Source organism: Palaemon carinicauda, chromosome 35, assembly GCF_036898095.1.
Source record: "Palaemon carinicauda isolate YSFRI2023 chromosome 35, ASM3689809v2, whole genome shotgun sequence".
In the NCBI taxonomy this organism is placed as follows: Eukaryota; Metazoa; Arthropoda; class Malacostraca; order Decapoda; family Palaemonidae; genus Palaemon; species Palaemon carinicauda.
Genome location: NC_090759.1, coordinates 15,627,402 through 15,646,621, shown reverse-complemented (window position 1 = coordinate 15,646,621; position 19,220 = coordinate 15,627,402). Strand labels below are relative to the sequence as shown.

Here is a 19,220-nt window from a genome sequence, read left to right as displayed (position 1 = left end):
CATAAGCTGATCTCACCTCTGCAGGTAAGACTCATTTCACTTATGTAACCTAAGTGTAGAAATAATACTTTGTTGCGTCCTCAATATCTCTTCGAGGGAGGGTATTTGGTAAAGTCTAAGGAATCTTGGGTTTGTATTCGAGTTCCTATGTTAAGACCACCCGCGTAGCTATTTTCACGAACACACAATCTTCTGCAGGCCGCTAATAGCGCTTGCTCCTTAAAGGCAGCACTAGAATTTAGCGAGGGTAGGGTTCCTACTACTTTAGGCTTACCGAAGTAGAGATCCCTGGGCCAGATACCAAAGTCAGTTTGTAAAGGATTTCCTCCCTCTTAGGAGTGAGTCTACCAATATATAAATAGTGGAACTTTTGTATTTATGCTTGAAAAAACGAGAAATTCGTAATAATTTTTATTTTTCCTAGCATACAAATATTCACTATTTATACACTATTTATACTAGTCCTGCTAGTAAGCATAGTAGTTACTCAACCTATGTGCGGAGTGAGCAGAGTAGCCGAGCTACCCCACCCCCACCCGCTAACTAGCGGATGCGGTAGTTATCTCTCACTAAAAATTATCATGGCTAGTTCAGCTTCGCTGAAAAAAATATACCCAATATAAATTGTAGGATGTTTGTATGCTAGGAAAAATACAAATTATTACAAATTTGTCATCTTTCTAGAATTGTATTTCATAACATGATGTATGGATGTAAGCAATTACTGCAATTGGTGTTCTTTCAAAAGCTTTCTAAATTTTTATGAATATTAAAATGATATCCATAATTATCCTACACAGTTCTCTAAATAGAATCCCTTCTGTTCCGAGAGGAAGTTCAAAATATGATATGAAATACTTTTATACAAAAGCAAGGCAAAATTATGATACTGTATTATAAGGAGAGGGGAAGAATAGGTTAATTTCATGGTGTAGGTAATTGTACAGTATTTGAGTAGCAATACAGTATATAAAGTTTCTCGTGGATAAAAGAGAGCAGTGTACAGTAGTTGAAAAACAATGGCTGTAGGGTAATAATGTTTGACAATAAGACTTAAAGCCAGGTAGTAGCTTTATGTAGTATATGTTGTATGATTATACTGTTCTTGATTAAATCCTATTTTCCATACAGAATACTTTGCTGGTCCCAAGCTTGTATGCTTTGAGGCTGTAGTGTCTGGAGATGAGTTGGAAATAGTCAAGCTAACTTTGTTACTATTGTATATTACAATGGTAACTTGTGCAAAATTAAACAACAAGCTTATTCAGTCTCCTCTAATGGATTCTCAGATTCAATTGAAGGTGAGTTTTTTATTTTTTTTCACAGACTTATTGTAGTTTCTAATTGCACCGTGTGAGTCATGTATTAGAAGTTAGGTTCAAAACTTTGACCTTTGAAGCAATGTCTTTTTGTGATTGCAGTCCATTCCTAAAGAAATACAAGCTTTGTTTGAATTATGCAATTTATATTTATGGACCCAAATCTTAATGCAGTAGATGTAAGATTCATTGTCAATATACTATAACAAACAATTTTCTGTTACTTAGCAATGCTTCTGTTCCCATCAGAGAACTGTGTAAAAGTCAGCCATTAAATTTGAAGAATGTGTGTCCTTGGAAATTTGCATTTTCCAGTCACCAGAAGTCACGTAGATTGAGACTTAGTGTTATTGTCCTAATAGTTGTAATGTATAACAAATAATAAAATTAATATTCCATGCATTTCTTAAACATTAAAGTTTTGTAAATGTTGAAATAGGATGGATTTCTGCTCATGTGGAGATATGAGGATATAAGTATGCTAGTTAAAGTCAAACTACTTAGACTAAGTAGCATCTAGTAGTTATCCTTATCAATGATTATTTATTTAGACATCACAAAGGAATAAATCTAGTTAATTGGAAAGATTAAACATAGCTAGCTTGTGGAATTCATTGAATTGGTCGCACTTGCTGGACTTGCATATTTTGTGTTTGGCCATTCTTCAGCCTACAGTAAATAACCAGGTTTTCAATATGTAGATTTCGTTAAAACATTTATAAATTATAGTTTTTTACACAAAATTGTTTAACAAACCTTTAGATAAAGATCCTGTCAGAGTTAAGAATTTCATGTGAAAACATTCATATTATTTCATGAGATGATATAATCATGTGCATTCTATTAATCTGTCTCTGGTTGTTAGTAATCCAAGATTTTTTTCTATTTTCAGTTGAAATATTTGATTGAATGTATACAGAAAAGAGGATCTGGGATGAGCAGCAAGTTCCTAAATATTCTTTGTCAAGAAAAAATAGGTTAGTATTGTGAACTTCAGTTTTCTATATTTTACTTTTTGGTCTTGAAATGTACTTGTGTTTCTAATGTGTTAGCTTTGATGATCGTAGACAGAGAGCTCAATTCTCCTGTATAAATAAGGAAGCTGTAGTTAGAAGTGAATGTGACCTTTCTTTCCAGAGAAAAAGATTAGCTTTGAATATTAGTTGTCTCATGAATATGTGGTTAATGACCTTAAATTTTGTACTTTTTTCCTTTGCTTTTCATTGACACCCCGTAATTTCTTGTGTGATGGTCTTTTTTCATCACTTTTCAGTTTATTAAAGGTTTGATGGCTTTTGGTGGGAGAGTTCTTTTATTTGTTGCATGTGTGCCCAGAATACATTGGGGGAACCACCACATTGGTAATTGGACAAAAACAGTTCATATAGTTTCTAAGAAATTCTAACAAATTTATTGTGTTCTGTGGTAATTCTTGGTTGATAATGGCTTATGAGGGTATAAATTTTTTTTTTTTTATAATTTCAAGAGTTAGACATTCAGATACTGTATTATATAATATAGAATAATTTGGAAGTTTATTTTTCAAGTGATATAAACTTTGAGTGGGTATTTGAGGCATAGATAAGCCTGATATTTTCCAGTAGCGTCTGCAACTTCACTGTCTTGTGAACTAGGGATTGGAAGTTGAGGAGGGCTTATAGGTTCTACTTATTGAGTAATGGGCAATCATTGCCTGGCTCCTGTAGTCCTTGCTTGGTTGGTGAGTGTCTACTTATGACCAGTCTCTAGGACGTAAAATTTCCTGCCCTTTCTTAAGTGGATGGTGGACATTGTAACTCACTACATATTGTTAACATATTGTATAATTCCTTTATGTCCTTCAGATAGATATTACAGGTCTTAGCTAATTCTAGTAGGTTTAGTCACTATCATTCCCACCAAATTTGATTTATTTGAGTTTATTATTAGTTTAAAGATTATTTGTTCCTCTGCAAAACACAAACCTTCCACTCTTTATTATAGAGTATTATTTTGGCGAAGCTGAAACCAGCCGATAAGATTTCTGTCAGGGTGCAACTACCCACTGCTAGTTAGGGTGGGGGAGAACAGGGCAAGTTAACCCTCCCGCTCACACCAGCACTAGCAACTAACAGTCACTTTTTATTTTGGCTCGGTAGTGTAAAGACGTAGCCTTTCTCTCCCACCAAACCCCTTTAACCGGTTACGGTTAAAAACAAATGGCCTAATGCTTAATAGATTTTCTTTTGAGCTGCCTTCCTTACACGGGTTCCCTGTGTAAGGAAGGTAGCGAGAGGCCTTTGGTCTCTACCTCTGCTGCTCACCCAACGCGTTTCTTTTGGATTGGTCCAACCTAGATCTGTACGCCTTCCCACCATACAAGATCGTGTACAAAGTGGTACAGAAATTTGTAACAATCAAAGGGACCAGAATGACCCTAGTGGCCCCCTTTTGGCCGTCAAGAGAATGGTTCACAGAGGTACTGGAATGGATGGTAGACACCCCAAGAATACTTCCATTAAGAGTAGATCTACTCAAACAACCCCACTTGGAAAGATTCCATCAAAATCTCCACGTTCTTCAGCTGACTGCCTTCAGACTATCGAAAGACTCACTAGATCTAGAGGCTTTTCGAAGGAGGCAGCTCAAGCCATTGCACGAGCAAGAAGAACTTCAACTATCAAAGTTTATCAATCCAAGTGGGAGGTTTTTAGAGAGTGGTATAGAGTCAACTCTCTTTCCTCATCCAGTACCTCTGTAGCCCAAATTGCGGACTTCCTGCTCCACCTTCGAAGGAAGTGCAACTTCTCCTCCTCGACTGTTAAAGGATATAGGAGTATGTTAGCAACTGTGTTCAGGCATAGAAACCTATACCTTTCTAACAATAAGGATCTGCAAGAACTTCTTGAGTCTTTTGAGACTACAAAACAATGAAACCAAGATTCACCAGCTTGGAATCTGGATATTGTTTTGAAGTATCTTATGAGCGAGAGGTTTGAGCCACTGGGTTCAACTTCTATGAAAGACCTAACTATGAAGACTTTATTTAGCAAAAACTTTGGATTTCGTGATGGTAAAGCTGTCTGTGCCTTGCAATTAGGCTTTCTGGCCAAAAACGAACGCCCTTCTCAACCTTGGCCCAAAGCGTTTGAGATTCCGAATCTTACGGATTTGGTTGGCGAAGAATTGGAAAGAGTCTTATGCCCAGTAAGAGCTCTGAGATGCTACTTGGATAGAACGAAAAATTTACGAGGCAATTCTGAAGCTTTATGGTGCTCGGTCAAAAAGCCCTCATTACAGATGTCAAAAAATGCCTTGTCATTTTTTATCAGGTTTTTGATTAAGGAAGCACATATTGTAATGAATCAGACCTTGGTCTTTTAAAGGTCAAGACTCGTGAAGTCAGAGTAGCAACGTCGGCAGCATTCAGACAGAATAGATCATTGCAAAGCAAAATGGACACAACCTTCTGGAGGAGTAAATCTGTTCGCTTCATATTATTTGAAAGGTGTTCAGACTCGTTACGAGGACTGCTACACTCTGGGTCCATTCATAGCAGCGAGTGCAGTAGTGGGTGAAGGATCCACCACTATGTTCCCATAATCCCAATAACCTTTTCTTCTCTTGGTACTTTTAATTGTTTTTTATGGTTGTTTGTGGAGATTGTGTCAGTCTTCCACAATCTTTGATTTTGTCAGGTGGTCAAATTTGTTCCTTGTGAGCGCGCGGAACTTGTTATTGGAGGAGGTTCTATCATGATGAGATTTTGACACCGGTTTGACAGTCCCTACGAGATCTTCAGCCCCCTGGGAGGACCGCTGGATCTCATAAGACTAGCAGACATAATGGGGCAGAGTATCATTGAAGTCAGCTTCCTTATCAGGTACGAACCCTTAAGTTTATTTTAAAAAGGTGTTAATCAGCTATATATATAACTACCGGGTAAGTCTTATTTTTAAAAATGGTATTTTCATTATAAAATAAATTTTTGAACATACTTACCCAGTAGTTATATATAATTTAAGTCCAACCCTCCTCCCCTCTAGGAGACTAGAGGCATGGAATATATGAGGGTTCCTGGAATGGTTCCCAGGTACCTCGCTAGGGCGCAGGGGTGGTACACCTGGCCATCCAATTGGCGATTGGCGCGAGTTTTGAATTTTCTGCCGTGACGTCAGGGACGTAAGCTATATACAGTATATAACTACCGGGTAAGTATGTTCAAAAATTTATTTTATAATGAAAATACCATTTTGACACTTATTCCAGTTTTGCCGATCGGAGATCAAGAAATACAAGCGTTTTCATCATTTATAGAAAGAAGGAGGTCTCAGTTACTAATGTTTATCAACGTTCTCCAACCGAGTTCCGGACACTACTAATAATTTGGGTTACGCCTGTATGTGCGTCTGCCTCCCTGGTCTGTTACGGGTCCGTAGATGGATTTATGCATACATTACCTGTCCAACGATAGATTTAAGTTATGCCTCAATCTTGCCTTTCGGAAGTAGTTGTATCTGATCGGTCATTACCGACCGGTCTCTTGCCCTCAAGCGATCACTAAGGAGATTCGCTATAACATCTTCCTCTAAGGAGTACTGGCTACCCTGGTTTACCGATTTGTAACATACTCGGCCAACTCCCATTGCATTGGTGGCAGGTAGAGCAAATTCTCCACCCCCCCCTTTGTAGCAGGATATCAACTTGAGATTTTACTTGCCACATAATCTCAAGACCCCTCGGGAGGAGCCAAGGAGAATTTACTTTGCACTTGAAAGTCAAGGTCGCTTGTTTTGCACAATGGAACTTAGTCACCCCAAGGGGGGGGGATGATAAGAGGCACAATCCAGGGGTATTGTTGACATCCTTCTGGTTATTGGTTGACCAGATAGTCCAGAGCCCTTCCCATTTTCCGATGAGGGGCCGGAATTTTCCTCACAGGTGCTGGTACAACCTGTCTCCCGCAGTCTTAATAGCCTGTTATGAACAAATGGCTCTTCCTGGAGGAACGGATAACGCTACCCACCAGGCTGCTGTGGGAGACAGTTCTTAGAAAAATACCCTCGTCCATCCTACTCGGGTGGTAACACATTAGTTTCGCAATGAAACCTTGCGTGGAGTTGCGCACCCATTCACTGAGCAAGGTGTGCAGACGAGCTTGTCTGCCTGACTAAGAAAGGTACCTCACTTCTGCTACATGGAGTGCTGTCTTGGTCGAGTCTTTCCATCGAGACCTGCGCACACAAGAAGTATGGTCCGGTATAAAGGCGAGTTCTATGTCGCGGCACCTGGGCAAGCTGAGAAAGGCACTCATGGGTAGATCTATTGCTTTTAAGAACTGGGGAAAAATACACAAACCAGTTCGCAGTTCCAGCTCTCATTTTGAGGTTGGGGGGAATTGGAAGGAGTGTGCTGTACCAGTTTCTCCCCACAATCATGTACACACCCCTCACAAGTGCACACAGGTAGCCATTACCTTTGAGAACTGAGCAGGCTCGTTTTTCCAGCAGGACAAAATAGAAGAGATGTGCCTGTCAGCGCACCTTACCAACACTCACCCTTGCGAAGAGGAATGGCAGATAGCCTCCCCTTTACAGACTGTTCCACCTTTGGTCCTGACCACACTAGGCAAGCTCTTTCCATCAGGGGATCAAGTACTGGCAGTGGTTTCTCTTGAGAGGTAAATTACTAGCGCCAATTGCAAAACTGTTGGGGCATGTAACATTCATCTAGAAGTTAGTGCGCCATGGCTGGCTCCACATACGGTCTCTATTGTGACAGCTGATGACCTTTTGGCCTCAGCACAGAGACCCACCGAGTACCCTAGTTCTGGTGGGACCCGAACAGTAAAGACACCTGAGTTGGTGGGTGTTAGACACCTATCTCCTTAGATGAGTACATCTCTCTCCTCCCCGGCATTTGTTGGTCTTCACAGACACATTAAAAGAACAGGGGGTCAGGGTGGGGGTTCATCTATTACACCTCACGGCATCTGGACTTTGGTTTGAATCCGAAAGGCGGTACCACATAACCTTAAGGAAATGAGGGCAGCCTACTTAACCCTCAAGTGCTTCCATCAACTCCTTTCAGGGCATTACGTAGTGCTGATGAGTATCAATACTATAGCTATAGTAGTATCCCACTTAAGAGACCTGGCCTGAGTCATGTGTTAGCTATGTGTTTCTCGCTTACAATATCATTGAAAATATATTTGATAGTCTTATGTGATAAGAAACAGTACACTATGTCTGCTCCTAACCATGTCTGTTTCTTATGTAATGACACGGATAGAGAACGGAGAAAATGGATAGTATGTGAATGTAATAGACTCTACCACAAGAGATGTGTGCATATAGTGACAGCCATCAGTGAGAATGAACGTAATAACCTAGACTGGTTATGCCCATACTGCGTACGTGAAGCCAGACAAAACAATTTAGTAATATCAAAATTAAAGAAAGATGTAAACAGATATTTGGCCTTGAATGAAGAAGATGCAAAAAGAGATGACTAGGAAAACAAACTTGCGGACCTTAGCGCAGACGCTGCAAATTACACCCAGATCACCAACCTCACTGAGAAAATTGACATTCTTGCCATGAGTATGGAATCAATTAAAGCAACACTTCAAACATTGATAGACCCAAAACCGGGGAAACTGACATTTGCTGACAAGGTTAAAGAAAAAAATCTGTTGATAATTAAATCAATTAATACAACAACTAAAATTATTGAAAGAAAACTTTAAGTTGAACAAGCACTTAAAGACATTCCTATACTTAACACGAGGTCAACTACGAATGGAAATGTTGTTGTAAACTTTGCAAACAATATGATAAGAGAAGAGGCGGCAAACAAAATTCAGACATTGGTGGCTGACACTGAAATGGGAAAAATCGGAAATCTAAAACCAAAAATAATGATATGCAATGTATACAATGATGAAGATGATGTAGTAAATGCTTTGATCCAAAGAAATTGCTGCCTGGGCCATATCCAAAATATAGTAGATAAGATAAGTGTAGTCTGGAAGAAAATTGCCTCGGGGGGGGGGGGGGGGGGGGGGGACCACCCACCTTGTGTTGAAATGTTATCCTGAAGTTCGGAGGGCTTTTCATGATAGTGGGGACAAAGTTTTGTCACGATGGGGTACCTATAACATACATGATAGGTACCACGTGATCACCTGCTACCACTGTCAGAGGTATGGACATTTTGAAAAAGATTGCAAGTCTAAGAATGAAGATAAAGTCTGCGGGAAATGTTCAGGGAGACACTCCACCAGGGAGTGTAATTTGTAAGTGTCAAAGTGTATAAACTGCACAAAGTTAAACAGACCAAGTGACCACACAGTAAATTCTAGAGACTGCAATGCTTTTAACTTGAAATTGAAAAGACTAGCAGAAAATACTGATTATGGTTACTAGGTATGTCATAAACTGTGGCTATGTAAATGTACAATCTGTAGGTAATAAGTCTGTTCAAATTTGAGAATTGATAAACGAGAAATATTTATATATGCTAGCATCATGTGAAACGTGGCTAAATAACTTGGACAAGGCAAAGATCACTGAAATGACGCTCCCCCACAAATGCCTTCTTTCACATACCTAGAGAAGGTAGGTCTGAGGGGGGTTGTTGCACTCTTTATTCATAAAAGTTACTCAAATCTCAAAACGTTGAAAGGAATTAGTGTAACAAGCTTTGAATATACTGTATAGAAATAAAATTTATGCCAAAAAATAGAAGAATATCCTTTGTAACAATCTACAAATCTCCTAGACCAAACACTAGTATCTTTTTTGAAGAATTTGGTACTCGCATTGAGATGATTATCATGGAGAAAAACGAATTAGTTATCTGTGGAGACTTCAATTTTTGGATTGATGACGCATCAAATCCTGACGCTTTGGCATTTAGTGAGTTACTAGAATCATATCGACTAGTGAATAATGTCGACTGTACAACTACTACAACTGGGCATACGCTAGACAGTTCTAAGTGTTGACATGAATAATATTGTATCTGCTATAAAAGTCAAAGAAAACTGTACTATCTCCCCAGTACACAAACTTATTACGTTTAGTCTACCTCTACAGAAACATGCATTAGTAAAGAAAATATACTTTAGACATAAATCAAATTTTTCTCCTACTTTATTTATTGAAGAAATTACAAAGAAAATAAATGATGCTATCAACATTCCCTGTGATCATGATGACCAACGTCTATTAGGAGCTAAGTGTGCTAACTGTCTTATGACCACTTATAATAAAGTGAGTAAAAGTGAATATGACACCATGTGCCCACTGATGGAAAAGACTATAACTGTAAAAGACCAATCTCCTTGGTTTGATGGAGAGACTTTGGTAAAAAAAGAGGGAAAAAAGATGTAAAGAAGGAAAGTGGAATAGGTTAAAAACTGAAAGTACTGGGCAGAATACAAAACTGCTCCGTGTCAATATAACTACCTACTAAGAAGGAAAAAAAAAGTGAATACTATAAGAGAAAGATCCTCGAAGCAGCAACAGTCATAAATAAGTTATATTGTCTCCTGAATGGTATACAGTAATGGGAAATGTAAAAGAAAAGAAGCTACCTTCTTCCTCCTGTGCCTTGGATGACCGTGGAGGTAGCAGCAGTAGGGGATTCAGTGTTATGAAGCTTCATCTGTGGTGGATAACGGGGGAGGGTGGGCTGTGTCAGCCCTAGCAGTACCAGCCGAACTGGGTTGAGTCCCTTGTCAGGCTGGGAGGAACGTAGAGAGGAGAGGTTCCCCTTTCTGTTTCATTTGTTTGAAGTTGGCTACCCTTGAAAATTGGGGGAAGTACCTTGGTATATGTATGTATGTATTTCCCCCATTTGTTTTGGATTGAAAGATAAGTGCAATAAGTTTTGATTTTCAGGTATTTTTGAAATGCTGGAGAAACACATTGCAAATAATCGCTATCTCTAAAAGAAGCTACGATTCTGGCCATAAATTTTGTGAAGCAGTTATAATTGTTGAATTATACTGGTTGGCAATTCATATTGTCTTAAAAAGGAATGTAGACATTAGTAAAATAGCCAAATCTGGAGCCATTATAACTACCGGTAAATCAAATATCGTGAATAAATTTATGATATTGCAGCTGAAGTTTTTTATAGCAAATAAAGGATAGGATGTACAGTGATGAAGCTTGTGAGGCCTCTAAGAGTCAAAGTTTTTTTTTATTAACTTAAGTTATTAATGTATACATAATTTTTTAGAATGTATTTTCTGTAGATTTCTGTTATATTCCATTTTATGGTATGTTTTATGAAATTAAATGTCTCATCCTTCTTTCAGATTCTAAGGCTACAGCGAGCTGTCAAACTCCAGTTAACTCCAGTGCGCCGTGGGGATCACCCAATGTTTATTCTAATTCTCCAAAAACGTCGGTAACTTCACCTTTACGAGAACTAGTCCAAGTAGGTGAAATTTTTATGAGGTTTTTACCATTTTCATCTACAGTAGGGTCCCGAATTATGTGAGAATTTGTTCGATTAATGTTCCCGCGTAAATGGAAAATTGCATATTTCGAAACACAACTAACAGAAATAATCCTATCAGGGCCATGGCAACCAGTAACTTGCCCATTCAAACGTGTTTACTACCCATTCCCAATACTTTCTATGTACTATACTGTGTTTTTTATAATATTAAATTGTTCTTGTAAATAAATCAAACATTTAATATACTTAAAATTCTAATAACTTGAAAAAGATTAAAATTACAACCAGGATGGGTGTAAATACCGTATATTGCCCGTTATAACACGACCTAAAATAGACAAATTTTAATAATTATGTCATATCTATTGTATAAGACAACTGGTGAATAGCAAAACCATCACTGTATAAACTAGTTTTTGTTGTATCATTGAAAATCCAAAAGTTTCAAAATTAAGGCATTTTATATCTTGTGTTTCCTAAACAGGCCAAAAAGCACAATAAAAACAACAGCCATTATTTTATTTACGTTTATCTATGATCATAACGAAGAAATTAACACATTTACACATCTGTTTGTAGATTAGTTTTTGCATCAACAGCTATCCTACCAAGTATTGATTATATGATGATTTTGTCATCACCAATGTTGTTCTACATAATTTTTCTTAGAATTTCGAAATAAATGAAATGAATGCCATTTATACAATGTTTTCTTAAAGACGCCGCCTGAAACGGAAACCTTCCATTTGTTTACTGTACGCTTGATCTTCGATCATAATAAGCAAACGAATGCATTAAACGCATGATGAAAGTGATAACTAATGATATTAAAAGCTTTTAGTAAATATATTATTACAAATATTTTACTTTTTTTTTTTTTTTGCATTTAACCAACAATAACAAACTGTCGCTAATGACACAATGACAATTTATGATAATTCTAAAAACTTTTCATAACTTCAGTTATAAGTCATCTTGTACCCACCTCAATTATGGAACCATCTGAAAAAAGCAAAAGAAGAAGAAGAAGAAAGTACTTGGCCGGTTTAAAAAGTACATTGAACAATTAGGTTACCGCTTTAAAGTTCGATGTGAGAGATGGTGCGAGATTGGAGATAGTAAGCAAAATTGAATTTGAGAGAGAGAGAGAGAGAGAGAGAGAGAGAGAGAGAGAGAGAGAGAGAGCGAGCGAGCGAGCGAGCTTTTAATGTACCGAACAAAGAATATGATAGGTTATAACACATTGGTGCTTATGTAATATTAACTGTATAGATGGTATAATAAGTTAAGAAATGGTATAAACAATACTTTGTTACCGTATTCGTCTGCGCATATTATTGAAAGCGGCAGCTAGTCATCAACTGATCTGATCACAGCCAAAAGTAAAACAAAAAGAAGTCAGCAATACTCGATTTTTAAAACACACCCAAAATTTAAAAACAAAAGTACATCTCTTTTTAAAGCACAATTAACTATTTAAAGAGTAGCAATTTTCTAGAATAAAATGATGTTTCCTAAAAAATAGTGGTTTGCTGACGAAATCGGATGCCATATTTTTAGCTATGATTGAAATGGATTTATACATGATATGATTTTTTTCGTTTCTCATTTAATTGACACTTTTTAAGAAAACGGATTTTGGTTTCTTCATCTATATGTAAGTATTGTATAACACGAGAGAGAGAGGAGAGAGAGAGAGAGAGAGAGAGAGAGAGAGAGATTTGAGGTTTTCTGGTATCAAATCTCTCTCTCTCTCTCTCTCTCTCTCTCTCTCTCTCTCTCTCTCTCTCTCTCTCTCTCTCTCTCTCTCTCTCTCTCTCTCTCTCTGTAAGAAATAAAATCTTAGTTTTTGTCGTGTTTTTGTTTTTTGTACCACCTGAAGCAAGGAATTGAGCACCACAACTAACAATAGTCATGTTAATTCCATTCTTAAACTCAGGTTGCCATATATGGACTAAGATTTCATTTCTTACACACAGAGAGAGAGAGAGAGAGAGATTTGAGGTTTTCTGGCATCAAATCTCTCTCTCTCTCTCTCTCTCTCTCTCTCTCTCTCTCTCTCTCTCTCTCTCTCGAGAGAGAGAGAGAGAGAGAGAGAGAGAGAGAGAGAGAGAGAGAGAGATTTGAGGTTTTCTGGCATCAAATTCTCTCTCTCTCTCTCTCTCTCTCTCTCTCTCTCTCTCTCTCTCTCTCTCTCTCTCTCTCTCTCAGTTTTGTATCTGTGTGCCGGTTAGTGATTACTCTTTTGCGACCCTATAAATATCATGATTTAACGCGGATAACAAAAGGCTATTGAGTGCAATATAGCTACAAGTTTTCGTGAATAGTCAGTGATTAGTTTGAGGTCGGAGAAGTGGGATAAAACGTCGGCATAGAATAGTTATCTTGTGAATTACTAAAAATCTAATCAAGATGGCTATGTACAACACGGGCAAGGCTTGGAGAGACATCGCTGGACTCAGCAAAAATAAATTCCATGAGTTGGCGAAACAGGAGCTCGACCGTCTGATAACAGAGGTCACTAGTAACGTCAACCAATGTGACGGAAAAATATTCGCAGACATATTGAAACAATATGATCCAATAAACTGGAGCAAATCTGTGGAAAACATCAGCAAAATAATAGAAGAAATTCCAAAGAAAATCCAAGTGTTAAAGAGACTTATAAAGAAAGTCTACATCAATCAACACATTCCATCAAAGAACAATAAGAAGTCCAATATGGTGAATATGCTGATTGATGCAATGGGAAAAAGAATGCCAAAATGGTGTAATACATGTAAGATATGGTATTCCATTAATAATCCTCAACAATTGATTAGAAAATGTGATGCCTGTCATGTCCCAACACATCCCACATGTGCTGAAATACAGCAAAAAATAAAAAATAAAGACACAAAGGTATTCTGCTCAACATGCTTAGTCTGGATAGAAAATATAATTAAGTCGAGACTAAATCTGCAAATAGTTGAAGATAAAGAAGAGGAAGAAGAAGAAACAGAAGAAGAAGAAGAAGAAAAAGAAGAAGAAGAGAACAATGAACAGGATATGTGTAAGGATGCAGAAGAAATCATTGATATAACCTATGATGCCATCCAACAACATACTTATGAAGAAATAAATTACCAGATGGAAACAAATAATACAGTGAACCCTCGTTTATCGCGGTAGATAGGTTCCAGTCGCGGCCGCGATAGGTGAAAATCCGCGAAGTAGTGACACCATATTTACCTATTTATTCAACATGTATATTCAGACTTTTAAAACCTTCCCTTGTACGTAGTACTGTTAACAAACTACCCTTTAATGTACAGAACACTTAATGCATGTACTACAGTACCCTAAACTAAAACAGGCACAAATATTAAAGGTGATTTTATATCATGCATTTCCTAAACATGCTAAAAAGCACGATAAAAAATGGCAACCAATGTTTTGTTTACATTTATCTCTGATCATAATGTAGAAACAAACTGGAGGTAGAGCTTTGCTTATTACCCAGACATATTTCCCATACTTTTCCCTTAGAACTACATCACATCTTCCTACTTTAGATATATAGATATATATATATATATATATATATATATATATATATATATATATATATATATATATATATATATGTATATATATATATATATGTGTGTGTGTGTGTGTATATATATATATATTTATATGTATACACATATACATACCTACATATATACATAAATACATGCATACATATATATATATATTACTGTATATATATGGGTTATGGAAAAAATCCGCGAAGTGGTGAATCCGCGATGGTCGAACCGCGAAGTAGCGAGGGTTCACTGTAGACCCAAGAGACTCTACCCGGACCTACATAATTTTAGGGAAGAGCAAGAACAAGAAAAAATAGAAAAGAAGGATATAGTCTGCAATATGCTGAAAAGAGGGAATTGCAGATTTGGCGAAAGATGCTACTACAAGCATCCAAAGATATGCCATAATTATGAAATATATGGTAAATGTGCGTATTTAGACGGATATGGAGACGAATGCAGAGATCTCCATCCAAAAATATGCAAAAACCTAAAAGAAGGAAAAGGATGCATTTACAACAAAAAATGTCGATATATGCATCCTGCAACCATGAATGAAAGTAAGAAAACTCAGCAAACTGAAAAGAAAAATGAAAGCAAAAAAGAAACAAAAAAAGAAACAAAAAAGCAGGCCGTGTATATACCGCGCTTTGAACCAAGAGCCCCAAGATATGAGGGCTTTCAACCCAAACCTGCACATTTAGAGCCCAACTACAAAGAATGCATCTATAATGCCAGGGGTTGGTGCAGATATGGGGAAAGTTGCAGGTATACACACACAAATAAATATGAAGGCGAAAGAGCAAATATAATAGAAAAGTTGGATTTTTTAATGGCAGAATTCCGGGAAATGAAGAAAAGAACATCATATCAGAACAGGAAGGAAGCATGGGAGAATCCATATTATTACCAATATTAAATAATGGGGATGAAACACAAACCATAATAGTAATGAATGCACAGGGTTTAGTCACGAGTAACTCTAAAAGGAAAATAGAGTTCTTAGAAGAACTAACCCAAATTGAAAAAATAGATATATTAAATATAAGTGAAACATGGTATTCCCAAGAGACTGGCAGTGATGACCAGATAAAGGGTTTCCAAACTTATAGATCAGACAGAAAAAATAGGAATCAAGGGGGAACCGCAATATATGGAAGAGACATAAATCAAGGAAAAGTATGTGAAAAATACAGCAACACAGAATGTGAATTGATTGCGGTAGAATTTGAATTTGAAAAACTAATGAATATTGTAGTTTACAGACCCCCAAACACTAAGGAGTTTGACATAATAATAGAAAAAATAGATGATATATGTAGAAACCATAAAGACTGGAATATACTCCTATCCGGAGATTTTAACTTTCCTTTCGTGGATTGGAAAGAACGGATAGAAGAAAGTGGTTGTATGTATACATATAAAAAAGATAGTAATAGTAGCGCAGAAGATAAGAGGCAATTTGAAAAGCTTCAAGATATGCTATTAGAACATAATATGCAACAAATAAACCACATTCCAACAAGAAAGGAAAATGTCCTAGATCTAGTATTTGTGAATGAGGTGAACTATGTTAAAGAAATAATAGTGTATAACACGGGAATTTCAGACCACAATGTCATAGAATTGATAGTTCATTCCAAAGCAAGTGATCACAGAATTAATAAAAGCACAAAACTTTGGGAAGGATATGGAAAATATAACTTTTACAGTAAGAATATAAAATGGTCAGAAATAAATGAAGAACTGAATAAAGAATGGAAAAATGTATTTATAAGTGATAATATACAGGTAAATACGGATATACTGTACAAAATACTGGAGAAAATTGTTGAAAAATATGTACCGAAAAAAAACAATAAACAAAAGACGTGCATACCAAGAGACAGAAGAATCTTATTTCAGAAAATTAAAAAGTGGAAGAAAAATCTTGCAAAAGAAAAAAATGTGTGGAAAATGAGGGAAATAAAATGTAAGATAGAAAATGCAGAACAAAAGATTATACAGTCGAAAGAAAATGAAAAAAGGGACTTAGAAGAAAGGACACTTCAAAATATAAAAAGAAACCCCAAAGTACTTTACTCCTATGCAAAAAAGATGAATAAAAGAGAATAGAAATAGGCCCTCTAAGAATTGAAGGACGGTTAACGAATGAAAAAAAGGAAATATGCAACATATTAGCAGAAAAATATAAGAGTGAGTTCACGCCAAGAATTGCGAATGAGAGTAATGAAACAGAAATGAGAGAAGAAAATGTTGAATATCTAACGGATATAGATATTAATGAAGCAGATATTGTCACGGCTATAAACGAAATTAAAAATGGATCGGCAGCCGGACCAGATGGAGTTCCAGCGATTTTGTTAAAAAAAACTGCAAACACTATCGCGAAGCCACTTGCAATACTGCTAAGACAGAGTATAGATATGAGCGAGATATATGTTAAACATAAATTAGCTTATATAACCCCTATCTTCAAAAGTGGATCAAGACTAGAGGCAAGCAATTATAGACCTGTTAGTCTAACATCACATATTATGAAAGTGTATGAGAGGGTAATAAAAAAGAAAATAATGAACCATTTGGTCAAAAATAATTTGTTCAATATGGGTCAACACGGTTTCGTACCTGGAAAAAGTACACAGACCCAACTGATAGCTCACTATGAAAACATATACAATAATATGATAAATGAAAAAGACACAGATGTGATCTATCTAGATTTTGCAAAAGCCTTTGACAAGGTAGACCATAACATATTGGAGAAAAAAATGAGAAAGCATAATATTGTGGGAAAGATAGGAAAATGGGTAAAAGAATTCCTGCAAAACAGAAAACAGATAGTGGTTGCAAATGACGAGAAATCAGATGAAGCCCAGGTAATATCTGGTGTGCCCCAAGGTACGGTATTAGCTGCACTGCTATTTGTTATTATGATCTCAGACATAGACTGTGATGTTGAAAACTCCGTAGTGAGAAGTTTCGCCGATGACACAAGAATAAGTAGAGAAATTACTTGTGATGAAGATAGGAACTCACTACAAAGAGATCTAAACAAAATATATGAATGGGCGGAGATAAATAGGATGGTATTTAACTCCGATAAATTCGAATCAATAAATTATGGAAACAGAGAAGGAATGGTGTATGCATACAAAGGACCTAATAATGAGACAATCACAAACAAGGAAGCAATTAAAGACCTTGGTGTAATTTTAAATAGGAATATGTTATGCAACGACCAAATAGCAACACTGTTGGCTAAATGTAAAGCAAAAATGGGAATGTTATTCAGACACTTTAAAACAAGAAAAGCTGAACACATGATTATGCTTTACAAAACTTATGTGCGTAGTACACTCGAGTACTGCAATGTGATATGGTACCCACACTACCAAAAGGATATTGCGCAAATAGAGAGTGTACAAAGGTCCTATACTGCTAGAATAGAAGAAGTTAAGGACCTTGATTACTGGGAAAGACTGCAATTTTTAAAACTATACAGTCTAGAAAGGAGAAGAGAACGCTACATGATAATACAAGCATGGAAGCAAATAGAAGGAATTGCTGAAAACATCATGGAGCTTAAAGTATCAGAAAGAGCAAGCCGAGGTAGATTAATAGTGCCAAAAAGCATTCCAGGTAAACTGAGAAAGGCGCACAGGACATTAATCCACTACGCACCAGCATCGATAATGCAGCGACTATTTAATGTGTTGCCAGCTCATCTAAGAAACATATCAGGAGTGAGCGTAGATGCGTTTAAAAATAAGCTCGATAAATACCTAAGATGCATCCCAGACCATCCAAGACTGGAAGATGCAAAATACACCGGAAGATGTATTAGCAACTCTCTGGTGGATATACGAGGTGCCTCACACTGAGGGACCTGGGGGAACCCAAACAAAAAATAAGGCAAATAAGTAAGGCTCTCTCTCTCTCTCTCTCTCTCTCTCTCTCTCTCTCTCTCTCTCTCTCTCTCTCTCTCTCTCTCTCTCTCTCTCTCTCTCTCTCTCTCTCTCAATTAAATATTTGTAAAGCAAATCTATACTGTTTAAAATATGACAAAATATTGCCGGCTTGTTACCAAAGTTTATGCTATTCACTGATAGCTCCATACTCCTGACACGGAACCATGGCTTCCTCCACCCCATTGAAGAGGAAAAGAGGAGTTTCCAATGCAGTCACTTCCTCGAGGGTGAAAATGACTCCAGTCAGGCCATCAAGGCTAGTCTTTCCGGTATCTCCCCAGGGATACTCTCCCACCTCACCTTTACCAAGGGAGTCGCGTGAGGAAAGGACCTCCTCCATTCCACCGTCAGAGGAAACCTCCCTTCACGCTGAGAGTTCCCCTCCACCAGAGATCAGGAAGGACACAATATCTAGGCCTTCGATGTTGGAGTTTTATCTCCTTCCTCGGAAGGAGTCTAAAGACTCCAAGACCCTGCCAAAGTCCTCATCCAGGACTACATAACGGAGACAGCCAGCCACTCGAGGGATTTCCGCGACCCACCCCGGGAAGAGCTCTCGGGGATGGAAGATGGAGACTTTGCTGCAAGTCTGATGTCAGAAGGGGAGCAAAAAGAGTCAGAACATGCATTCTGGCAGGTGTTGACTCTTACTAGGGTTCTCAACGGGTTTTCCGACCCAGAGATACCCCCTCGGGAGGGCAAGGACACAGTCTTAGACCGTGTCTTCGGCACCCAGAAACACTCAAAGACCAGTGCGGCCCTGCCCTTGTCTCGAGGGTTGAAGGGTGCCAGGGCTAAGATCACCCAACAGCTCTCCGAGTTTGCCTCCTCCAACCGTTCTGGCTCTACTATCAAGCTCCTCCCACCTCCTCGTGTACATCAGAGGAGGTACTTTGAGATCCTGG

At 37.5% G+C, this 19,220-nt stretch overlaps 1 protein-coding gene across 3 annotated transcripts in view; it reads left to right on the top strand.

Moving 5' to 3' along the window:
* LOC137627638 (uncharacterized) overlaps positions 1 to 19,220 on the top strand; it is a 208,874-nt gene that overhangs the window by 50,509 nt on the left and 139,145 nt on the right. For all 3 annotated transcript variants that reach the window (XM_068358774.1, XM_068358772.1, XM_068358773.1), the window contains exons 4-6: positions 1,132 to 1,301; positions 2,212 to 2,296; positions 10,627 to 10,748. In XM_068358774.1, the coding sequence (XP_068214875.1) occupies positions 1,132 to 1,301; positions 2,212 to 2,296; positions 10,627 to 10,748 (377 nt within the window). The remainder of the gene's footprint in view (positions 1 to 1,131; positions 1,302 to 2,211; positions 2,297 to 10,626; positions 10,749 to 19,220) is intronic.